The 12,346-nt window shown below is 39.5% G+C and overlaps 2 protein-coding genes across 3 annotated transcripts in view; one reads left to right on the top strand and one right to left on the bottom strand.

Moving 5' to 3' along the window:
- Cubn (Cubilin) overlaps window positions 1-12,346 on the top strand; it is a 218,656-nt gene that overhangs the window by 147,713 nt on the left and 58,597 nt on the right. For both annotated transcript variants that reach the window (XM_087357091.1, XM_087357090.1), the window contains exon 47: window positions 807-1,025. In XM_087357091.1, the coding sequence (XP_087213217.1) occupies window positions 807-1,025 (219 nt within the window). The remainder of the gene's footprint in view (window positions 1-806; window positions 1,026-12,346) is intronic.
- On the bottom strand, window positions 5,777-8,909 carry LOC110833710 (uncharacterized). Its single transcript, XM_022072111.2, has 3 exons — window positions 8,803-8,909; window positions 7,296-7,460; window positions 5,777-6,433 (listed from the first exon to the last, which is right to left on the bottom strand). The coding sequence occupies exons 1-3, from the start codon at window positions 8,808-8,810 to the stop codon at window positions 5,932-5,934; spliced, it is 675 nt and encodes a 224-aa protein (XP_021927803.1). The 5' UTR covers window positions 8,811-8,909; the 3' UTR covers window positions 5,777-5,931.

Consider the following 12,346-nt stretch of genomic DNA (forward strand, 5'->3'; position numbering starts at 1 on the left):
AAAAATTAGATTCGTTCTGTGTGTTCGTAACAGAGCCAGGGATGAAATTGATAGAATCCACAGCCACGGTCAGCCTGAACCATTGTCATTAGATGTAAATGCTTGTATAACAGTGCAACCAACTGTACTGTATCACAATATTTTGATTAGTGCTTAACAAGATTTCGTGTTAACTGTATCAGTAATTTTAACATAATTTAAATATCCATTGATACCAAAAGTTATCTTCTTAAATCTGTATGCGATGGTTAGACAAGTTCTTCGTTATGAAGATCGCTATCTTCTGTAGAGGTTCTTGCTGCCCTCGTAATGCTGATGATAGAGGCAGCAATGACCTCTGAAACGTCGGCAGACTTCCACCAGACTACATGACGGTAGAACCCAGAAGACGGCCGTCTTTGTACTCGCCACCAGGAGAACCTCAAATCCTGCTAAGATGTTCATTATCTTTAAGCGTGAAAGGGATGTCCAGAACTTGTGCGTGTTTCCTGTTCAAATGAGACCTCTCTTTGTCTTAAGTGGGTAGACACGTGGCTTCAGTGAGGAGTATTTCATCCAGTTGATGCAGTATTGTGAACCACATCATAAATTTGAAAACTTGTTGTACCTTGGTGGAAACTGTATGTTCCATCTGCTTTAACATTCAGTAGTTTGGAATATCCCAAGGTTTTTTTATTTACGGTTCATAAACATGTTTAGAAGAAATCATGTTGTGGTTATGTTTTCTCAGAGGTAGGAACTGTATTATCGAATATTATTCATATGAGATTTTTATTGTAAAGCGTTAAATGTGAATTTCTTTGCAGCAACTTGTGGAGGCACGATTAGGGGTTACACAGGCCGTGTCATATTGCCAACATACCCAGGGCAGTATCCCAACAACTTGAACTGTACGTGGCGACTCATCGGTCCACCAGACCACTACTTGATCCTTTGGTTTGATGATCTCAGCATGCAGTACTCCTATAACTGCAGCATCGGTGACTACGTGGCAGTAACAGAACAGATTCCCTTCAATGGCTCAGGTACTGTTTACTTTTACCTTGTCACTTAACCCATTTTCAGAAGAGTCACACGTAACCCTACAGGACCTTTAACCAGGGCTGTGGAGTCAGTACTAAAACCTCCGACTCCGACTCCTTCATAAAAGCTCAATATGTAAACCTACTAAAATGGTAAATGTCACCATAAGAGATTTTATCACCACCACGTGAATCATCAGGCTACATTTTAGACTTATAACCGATATTTAAATATGCGTCTAATGGTTATTGCAGAAATCGGTTGATTTGTAGGCAGTTTGTATTCTTAAGGTACCGGAGCCAAAGTTACAAAGCATTATTCCCACACCATGTGGCTCAACGCGTCTTTGAATCTCCCTAAGCGTGAGGCTGCCGGCGGCTCACATGGTAGCGAAAATGTTAAAATACTATTTTCTTAAGATTTTATATCGGGGTCGGAGTCGGTACATTTTTACCGACTCCACCTAAAATTGCTTCCGACTCCACAGCCCTGCTTTTAACACATAGGGTTTGACTAAACACAATTAATTCAATCTAGGGATTAACTATAAATGTTTAACTCGATTATTCTTGTTGCTTTTTTTTAGTGGTCACTAAAGTGCCACTTATGTTACCTTGAAGGGAAAGGAAAATTTTAAAGTTTTCTTGAACCTTTCACTGTAATGGAGGGAACAAATTTGCTGTGTGGAGCAGCAGACATTTAGATTAAACTGTTCTGCAACATCTGTGATTTTGTTCCAAGACACTTTATTCAAAAATATGTTCAGATTCAGTTTCACAGGTAATATATTAATACATTTTACGTGCAAGTATGATATATTGTTGTTCTGATGTCGACGTTGTCCACTAACAAGGTTTCAAGGTCAGACACTTTGCCTTTATCGTGTGGGAACAGGTAATTTAAACCTGCTTACTATGAGGCTGCCTTCCTGACTTTAAATCCTGGGGATAACAGTTAAGCTGTATGCTACTGTGACACACGGTCATCTGGGCTGTTATGTGTAAGCTGCACTGCGAAGATGATAAAGGTAAAAAACTCATCCAAAGAGATTATGAAATTAAAGAAATTGTAATAGAATCGAGTGTCAAATTGCAGGCAGTTCTACCGCAGCAGACGCTTTGTATTTATGGAAATCAGCTTAATTTGTATTTTTATGCTGTGCTTTATGGTAGTCAGTGTTGGAGGGTTTTATCAAAATGTTCATCTTGGACAAATTTAAAAGTATTTTTGTATCTGAAGGAAAGTTCCATATCTCAGACCCACTCTGATCGAAACAAACTGTTTTGTAGTATTTGTAGATGTGACTGGATGTAAATAAACTACTCCATTGCCATACTGTTGGCTGTAATTAAAAATTAAATTAAATCCGTGGCGTAACAGCTCCAGAGCCAAAGCCGACTAGCTTGACTGCTGGCCTCACGTTCACATGCCTAAGCAGAGGTGAACGATCATCCAACCAGATATAGAGCGACGTGCGGTCAGCACGACGAACCCCCAGCCAATGCTAGTTTTCATGACCGGATTACACTACTCATTGTAGCGCCCCAATTTCTTTAAGATGCTGGGTTGGCACCGGTCCCATACACTGGTCGAAAGCTCGTGAGAAAATTTCTTCTCCACCGAGACTCGAACCAGCGTGCATTCCGTATCGCCGGTCCGAAGCATGATGCCTCAGACCGTGCGGCTACGGCGCGGGACCTGTTGGCTGTAATGCTCATAGCAATTCTCACAGTGTGATCCTGGCGAAGTGATCAGAGTTGACTGTTTCTTTGCACTTTGTTACTGCTATTTTTGTGTTGGTTTTGATAATCTATTAGGTGTGCTGATGGAACAAGCAACTTCAGATAGACTATTTTTTCATGCATGACTAGATGCAGAAAATCATGTATTATATTTTGTCATAAATGTTTGATTAATACTAGTCATTTTCATGGTGCGTTACGCTGATACATGCTAGTCCTCAGTTGTACATGTAAAATACCATGTTAATACAGAGTATGAAGCAGGTTTATTTATTCCATATTTTGCCACAGAAAACTGTAAGTGAAGCGTACAGTTTTTTAAAAGAGGCTTACACAGAAGAGGTTTTGTCTCAGTCAGCAGCACATTGATGGTTCAGAGAAGGTGGGAGTAATTTGAGAAACTCCGTGGGCTGGGAGATCCGCCAACTGCAAATAACAGCGTGACTGTGAACACCACCTCCGTTGTAGCGCATGAAGATCGACAGATTACCATTAGAGAGTTGTGTGATATTAACAAAGAGTGTACGCACTCTAATGCATGATTATCTGATCATGTCCCTTACCTGTGCGAGATAGATTCCTTGACTTCTGACGCCCAAGCAACAAGCGAAACACGTTGAAGTCTGTCAGCTGTGGAAATCTTGCGCTTTAGAACAGGGAAACAAAACGTGACAGTCGATGAAACATGGATTAGGCTGTATGATCCTGAGGATAAATGGCAAAGGACCCAGCTGGTCTCTTCAAGGTCACCAAGATCAAAAAAAGTTTGTCTCTCTCAATCAGCAGTTAATGTAATAGCAATAGTGCATTTTTATTGTCATGAAATGGTTTACACCCACACAGTACTACCTAAAACAACTGTCTCTGGAGCTTACTATTGTTCATTTCTCAAAACCCTCATGGACCACATCAGAAGAAAATGACCGGAGCTTCTTAGACACTGGATCCTCCATCGTAACAATGTCTGACCACATGTTTCAAACATTGTCATTCGGTTTTTGACAAGCAAAGGTGTTCATTGTATACTCCACCATCTCTAGAACCCAGATCTAGTTCCCTGTGACTTTCTTGTTTCTTGCACTAAAAACAGAGCTTTGAGGGCAGCACTTGCAGACCGCAGATGCTGCAGAATCAATTTTAAATATGTCCAAAAAATTTTTAACCATGTCTTTTATTAGGGGAAAAAATGCTGAGATAAATGTATTGAGTTCAGCGGAGCATATTTTGAAAAGAAACGCACTTGTAATAATTCAGAATAAAGGAGAAGGATTCCCCACCAAAATTCTGCATGCATCTATTACAGCCCACCCCATCGGAGTGGTATGTGACCTGTACGATTTACACAGCTCCTTGTTATGCGTTATTCTAAATTCATGACTTATTTCATCCTTCCTAGGTCCAGATATCCCATCGCAGCGTGTTTTCAAACACTTGTAATATACGTTCTTACTTCAAGGTAAGAGACCATGTTTCACAACCATACAAGACAACCGGCAAAATTATTGTTTTATATATCCTGATCTTTAGTGTTTTGGATAGTAACTGAGATGATGATAATTTTTGAATTGAATAAAAACAAGCATTACCCGAATATATTCTATTCTTAATTTCATCATGGACCTCAATTCTTTTTGTTATCATTGTTCCCAGATACTTAAATTTTTAAACATTTTTAAATGATGTGTTACTTATAAATGTGTTCCGCCGTTGTTGCTGATTTTGTTACCGTATTACGTCCATGTACTTGATTTTGTCTGCATTTACTTCTAGGCCTATTTCCTTGCTAGACTGTACGAGAGTTTCTGCATTCTCCCAGCAAATTGAAATCATCAGCTTAGGCAAGTACCTGGTGCAGACCATTCAATTCGAGCCATTCCTGATGACATATTCTAGAGCAAAGTATAAAAGTACAGAGCTTCTAGTCAGATTATATTGAACGGATTGAGGATGGTTTTACCATACATGATGCCATTGCTGTTTAACATCTGCAGATGTTGCCGGTTCATAGTTTGTCCCTGTATGAATAACTCTTGATACACAATCCATCATCTAAAAACAGTGCCTTAATTTTCAGCATTTATTATAACAAGTCATTTAAATGTAATTAATTTAGGGTCCTGAGTGACAAGGATGGTTCTTGAAACATTGATATTTTCTTAAGTAAACCACCTGACACGGCTGGTAGACCAAGAAGAATTCATTGTACTTGGTCGCTGTGAACGCTTCAAATCATACAAATCATTTGAACTTAAAAAATCTACCACCACTCCAAGTTTTGAGTTTTGGTCCCTTTCTGTACTAAATTTTAACATTTACTACGTTTGCCTAACTTCAAACGAGTTAATCCGCATGTACAGTTCTTTAAAGTCTTGGCATTTCTTAAAAAGATGAAAATGCAGATATCTCTACACATGACCTTTCTTCATGATGGTCCATTTCTAAATGAAGCATCGTGACGTAAGGTCTTGCATGTAAATTAGTTCAGCATTATAACTCTCTACAAAGTAGTGTTCCCGTGCAGTCTGGACCTTTTTTGATCGCAACTCAAAAAATTACGTAGCTCCATGGAGCAGAGTCCTTCATGTAGGTTATCGTGCTCAAAGGTAACTGTAACTGGTCTTTAGCGTAGCCAGAACAATCTTGTATATTTTCATCAATTTTAATATCGTCTTTCTACAGGCCTGCTCCACATTCTCCTTAATTTGATCATCCCAGCATTTGACGAGTACAAATTTTGAAGCTTCTTCTCATTATGAATTTTTTGGCAATTGTCCTGTTTCTTCCTTTATTGGAGGTCCATATATTCTCAGATACATTCTCATGACATCATCAGTATGTGTTTTAAAATACCAAAGACTTCCAAATCTGCTCTTGATTGATTGGTGCCCAGAATTTGAACTAAGGATTTATCAAGGACCAAAAGTAGCATGGGATTTGTTTGAATGATGAACGACAGGTGCATATCATTTAATTTATCATATATACAGGACTGTGACATCTAATAATCAGGATATGAGTAATATCAAATTTTTATTTCAAAAAAACACTCAACAGTGTGCCGTTACAGTTATAACAAGTGAAAATCTATTCAAACAATTCAACGCAATTCAATAAAACTAGTTACCATAAATACATTTGCTACTTGTAGAGCAGAACAATTCAAATGTTACTTGTAGTAACACTTCTTGGCAGGGACGTACTCAATATTACTCGGCTCTTCGTCCTCCAATACGTCGGGCTCCTCTTCTTGTACGTCGTCTTCGACGGTTTGTTTGATTTTACAAGATTTGTTTGGCACCGTTACCACTTCTAGTTCATTCTCTTCCACAAGAGTTTGTGGGGAATCTGTCAAAATCTCTTCACCTTCAGTGTCTTCGTCATTATTTTCTACAATTTCGGTCTCAACATCCTGTTCCACAATTTGTCTCTTTAGTGGCTTCCTCTCTTCCGACTTCGTTTTCTTGTATGCCTTGCCCTCCTGTTCCTTTGGCTTCCTCTTCTCCTTGGTAACGTATTGCTCTCCCTGTTTTTGCTTTGCCTTGTCCTTTTTATTATACTTCCCTGCTCGTGCTTCCTCATTTTTAGATTCTTTCCTACTCTTGTACAACTCCTTAACCTCAATCTCCTCTTCGTTTTCTTCAATCTCAACAGGTGCTTCTCGTGCTTTTCTGCAACAAATATTAACAAAACTTTATGAGCTTTAAAAGGTACGAATAGTTAATCCTATAATGGGACATAATCGTGTGTTAAATTTTCCATCAACACAGTGACAGTACTTTATTTAACGAGGCTTACATTTTAGTAAATATGAGAAATTGGTCTATTAGCATTAGTCAGAGAAATAATATATTCATTGTGCGAGTGAAGTTATGTTGGCAGAAATGATAAATGTCTGTGTAGATAGTTACAGCATTGATACAGATCAGTGTTGTCAACCTTTCCGTGCCTACAGCAAAGTAACTTTTTTTATTAAAGTACACTAAATCATAATAAAGAACTAGAATTTATAGTGAGAGTTCATCCGTTTCGGAAATTGTATTTGACTTGGTTTTTGGTAAATATTATTTTCGCATTCAGCAGTCACATTTTTATGTAACGAATCTGTACGTTTTCAGGTGCGCTACTTGTAATTTTTTCAACAGAAATTGTTTTTAATAAAGGGCACTACACTTAACGCAACTTAAATAACTGAGTGGCATAGAACGTTGCATACACAAACATATTTACTGTTCATGCCATTGTCAACAAACAGATTCTATACAAATTAATTTGCTGCAAGGAGAAGGGTGTGGCACATTCATGACCACTGTCGTAACACCAACAGTAACTGTTACTACCAATGACACTAATTTCCGTTTCCAAGTTTCAAATGTAAGCCGTTGTGTCACAGAGGTCACTATTTTACACAAGAACCGATTTAGCGTGAGCTGAATTCCTGCAGAATAATTTGTAGCTGCCCCTAACCTCTCCGAGAGACAATAGCTCCCAGAGTTACGTCGTCAAGTCCCTAGATGTCAGTGTGTGTCTTACCTCTTGTGTTGCTTTACGGCAGCGTCCGAGTACTTCTTCTTGGCTTCACGTGGTTCTCCCTCTATTTTCTTTTGTTTTTTGCTTTCCTTGCTTGATTTGTGGTGTGCTCCAAGTGTCTCGTCTAACACAATTAGACCAAGGAGTAAAACAGCCATCATATACAACCTAAAGCATGGCGGAATAATTAGTTCATTTGTTTAGTGACATTTTTTAGTCTACACTGGTTATTTAGTGTCTGTGATGATGACATTTGTTAAAACATGAACAGGCATGACCCGTTTTAAGTTACCATTGTAGTCGGCGCAGTAGTTTTTGGCTAGGAGCGAGTCTCTTGTGTGATAGTATAATGCTGACTGCGCCGAGGAGCTTGTGTGACTGAACGCCCAAACAAAAGAAATACGCTGACCGTGCCACCTCAGGTACACAGAGTAGGCCCGTCCGCCAGCTCCACCGGCCAAAAACCACAGCGCCGACTATACTACCCAACATCTGCCAGTCTCAAGAGTGTTTGGGTTTTCCCAAATATACGAGAGCTAACCGACGCAGTGTTGGTTGGGAAATGCTGCATTTTGTTATGCGAGGAAACAGTTCTTATCGAATAACGCTTTTGTCTATATAAATCACTAATTCGCCATTTACAGAAGTGTTCAAGACTTAATTCCAGTATTGACTTTCTACCCAATACTCGTTACGTAAGAATCTGATTAAAATCCTTTATATTCTACTCAAATCAGGACAGTATGGCCATTTTTGGGTTGCCAGCAAGTTTTCAACGATCTGACATGGCTGATGGCCCCGAGAGGATTTTATTAACATTTGAAGAGAGGTAGAAAATACATACAAAATTTTACTTGGGGAAATCTGATGGAAAGAGACCACTCACATGACCCAGACATAGATGTGACGATATTAAAATAGGTCTTAAAAAATAAATAGATTGATGTGGACTAGATTAATTTTGCTCAGGTTATAAACAGTGACAGACTCCTGTTAATACGTTAAGGAGCCTTCGTGCTCCATAAAATTGCTGTCAGTAGATAATAACTCAAGTTTATTGATTTGAGCAGAAATGTGAACCAGTTGTTCATCCTGAAATACCTTTCAGATTGTAAACTGTGTTAGAAAAATGACTTAGAACACGAAGAATGCTTCCCGTCGTTAAATTTTTTATTCGAATGCTATTATTGTCCACATTATTAAATATATAAACTTAACGTGGAGAAGATGTGTCCTGCTTTGTTAACCTCTGTACTGGATTGATTTGCCTTGAAGGAATACGTCGCGAGTAGCCCCACGGTTGGTCTGGACATGGCGACGAACTAAAAATGCCCTTTCCGGGAATCAAAATACGGTCGTCGAACGTTTTACTTCAAAATCGATTTTGGATTATTTATTAAATAAATATAATAAACCGTGTGAGTTTTAGCAATTTTTCCGAAGTTCCTCAAAGCTGACGATGGTAAACTGAAGCTCGTGAATTGGTAACAAACAAACGACGTTCACTTGCCTGTTCATGATGAGGATAGTTGAGAGCCGAACCACGTACTCGAAGAAAACACGAATGACTGCCGAAGGACCCAGGAACTAGCATTTGTATGTTTGTTGTGAGGTGGTGGGGGGTTGGTAAGGGGAAGGTTGGAGGAAGCAACCTGTTTTGTACATCACAGGATGGTCCATAAGTTCCTTTGTAGGTTAGACTGCAATACTGTTCGCTGTTTACCAGAGGTCTGACATTTCAGCGAGTCTCGTTTAAAACAACGTCTACCGACCGAGTCTCTCGTTTGATAGATTTAAACCAGATTTATTCGTGTGCGGTGAGTTGCTTGTAGGACTGTTCTTGAGGTACCAGATTCAAATTCCGGCTTCGGTGAAGTACACAGTTCACGCGAGTTTCCTCGTCTCTGTTCCATTTAATGATTGTCATTCTACGTCATATTATATCGTTCGATATATCGCATTTGATAGAGCGTCACATGCAAGTCACTGCGTTTAATGTACAGGACTGTGAGACAGTCTGTTAATGTCTCACGTAATCTCCTTGTGATGATTTGTGATGTTTACTTTGTTTTAACTACTCGCTTCTGTAATGTGAGGATACCACGTAGTAAAGGACTGTCGAGTGTACAAACAAAATTTAAATGGTTGGCCAGATTTTAAACACATGAATGTGATAACAATTAGGAGCCGAGAAACCACTTCTTCGAGCTATCGATTTTACGTTTACTCGATACCCATGCACGGTCGAATGGTCAAGCCTTGATGTTTCTGCAGTGTCCATTGTTGAACTTGTTTTCGACTCATCGATTGGTGTTTGAGACAGTACATGCGTAAATGTAATCGTCGTTTACAAAGTCATTTTTCAAGAACGTAACTGTCATAGGACCTGTATGTTTGTTTATATGAATCTCTGTTACTCTGTCAGATCTAAGGTTTCTCCAGACGGGACAGGTCGAGTGGCTTAAGCTATGATTATGATTATATAATTTATTATTGTTCCCAAGAACTTCAACGTTGCTACATTTCGTTTATTATGATATTGCTTAGTATTATGGTGACAAAACATGAACGTGTGAGGTCTGACTAGTAACCGGACGGATTCTTGAAAATAATATATAAATTTTGCGTTGTCTCTAATGTTCAGAAATGTTGTCATGTTAGACGTACTAACCTTCAGAATGATTCAGTATTGTCACGTGTTATATAACCATATACAATTAAAATTCAAATACACTTACGTCCAGAAACGTCTTCATTCTAATGCATAACCCTTTAAATTTATACGTGTTGCAAGTTTCTTGGGTGCATAAAAGATTCTGGACGTAAACATAACCTAACTTTGATGTAGCGGTCTTTCGTACACAGGCAGGCAAGGATTTCTTTTTCGTATGGATTGCTAGGGGGTTACTCAACAGTGCGAAGGAAGTGATTCCGACATATTCGTTGTATATTAAAATGTCTCTGAAACTGAATATCTGTTAAGTAGGCCTATTTAATATTCTGTATATAGTGCTAACACCGTCATTGTATGGAAGGAATGACTTCAGCACGCTGTTACTGACAATTCGTGAGAACTATCTTCATTATTGAAAAATAATATTTTAGAACTGTATGCATATTGGTTCTTCATTTCAAGTGAATTTATAAAAATGTTCGTGATTTTTAATTAGTTTATTATCAGGAAATGTTTCTTAGCTGAACATTTTAAAAAGAAATCATCACTCCAGTGAAAGTATTTACATCTTCGTTTAATAGTACAGACCTTTGGTTGTGTTCGGTAAAACTTGCACCTTTTTTAAAAAAAAAATTCCCACATTGTTTTTTAAAGCTGTTACAAAGCTCGTAACTCCCGAACTATTGTATAAATGTGCATAAACTTTGTACCAGTCGATTCCCTGATAAACTGTACTGCTAGACACCAAATTATGTGTGTCTGACTTTTTTAAATAATGGAGATATTTACGTGTTTGTATAGAAAAATTGCATTCACAACAAAAAATTGAAATTGTGTAAAAAAACTTTGTAGGGATATTTACTTATAACGATGGGTGATGACGTGGTTGGCTGCACTGTTATTATTATATTATTATTATGTCTTGTGAAAGGACATTCTTGCATTTCGACTTTTTGATGACAAGTGACGGACTGGCACAGCCAAGTTACATAACAGGGCTTTTATATGGTCACAGCGATATTTATTTATTTATTTAGTGTTCTGTGTGACGACAGGTCCATATGAACAGGATCCTTCCATCCTTTTCTCGGACTGGGACCTGTTCATATACGTTCTTGGCAGATGATCCAGAAGTGGTTTGCCATTGCCTTCTTCTGTGTGTGAATGGAGTAATTGTTGGGATGCCACGGAGGAAAACTCCGTGTTGCCTAGACCACGGCCTTGCCCAACACAAGTTATAAATTCGGGCACCGCCGGGAATCGAACCCGAGACCCCAGGATTACAAGGCCAGCGTTCTAACCGCTAGACCACCTCATCTTATTATTATTTAGTGTTCTGTCTGACGACAGGTCCATATGAACAGGATCCTTCCATCCTTTTCTCGGACTGGGACCTGTTCATATACGTTCTTGGCAGATGATCCAGAAGTGGTTTGCCATTGCCTTCTTCTGTGTGTGAATGGAGTAATTGTTGGGATGCCACGGAGGAAAACTCCGTGTTGCCTAGACCACGGCCTTGCCCAACACAAGTTATAAATTCGGGCACCGCCGGGAATCGAACCCGAGACCCCAGGATTACAAGGCCAGCGTTCTAACCGCTAGACCACCTCATCTTATTATTATTTAGTGTTCTGTCTGACGACAGGTCCATATGAACAGGATCCTTCCATCCTTTTCTCGGACTGGGACCTGTTCATATACGTTCTTGGCAGATGATCCAGAAGTGGTTTGCCATTGCCTTCTTCTGTGTGTGAATGGAGTAATTGTTGGGATGCCACGGAGGAAAACTCCGTGTTGCCTAGACCACGGCCTTGCCCAACACAAGTTATAAATTCGGGCACCGCCGGGAATCGAACCCGAGACCCCAGGATTACAAGGCCAGCGTTCTAACCGCTAGACCACCTCATCTTATTATTATTTAGTGTTCTGTCTGACGACAGGTCCATATGAACAGGATCCTTCCATCCTTTTCTCGGACTGGGACCTGTTCATATACGTTCTTGGCAGATGATCCAGAAGTGGTTTGCCATTGCCTTCTTCTGTGTGTGAATGGAGTAATTGTTGGGATGCCACGGAGGAAAACTCCGTGTTGCCTAGACCACGGCCTTGCCCAACACAAGTTATAAATTCGGGCACCGCCGGGAATCGAACCCGAGACCCCAGGATTACAAGGCCAGCGTTCTAACCGCTAGACCACCTCATCTTATTATTATTTAGTGTTCTGTCTGACGACAGGTCCATATGAACAGGATCCTTCCATCCTTTTCTCGGACTGGGACCTGTTCATATACGTTCTTGGCAGATGATCCAGAAGTGGTTTGCCATTGCCTTCTTCTGTGTGTGAATGGAGTAATTGTTGGGATGCCACGGAGGAAAACTC

The sequence above is a fragment of the Zootermopsis nevadensis genome, unplaced genomic scaffold (assembly GCF_977971745.1).
Source record: "Zootermopsis nevadensis isolate Lab colony 2312 unplaced genomic scaffold, Znev_1.0 Znev_ptg000028l, whole genome shotgun sequence".
NCBI classification, from domain to species: Eukaryota; Metazoa; Arthropoda; class Insecta; order Blattodea; family Termopsidae; genus Zootermopsis; species Zootermopsis nevadensis.

Coding starts and splice junctions, on each gene's coding strand:
- LOC110833710 (XM_022072111.2), bottom strand. Junction 6,434..7,295: donor GCCGTAAAGCAACACAAGAG/GTAAGACACACA, acceptor TATTTGTTGCAG/AAAAGCACGAGAAGCACCTG.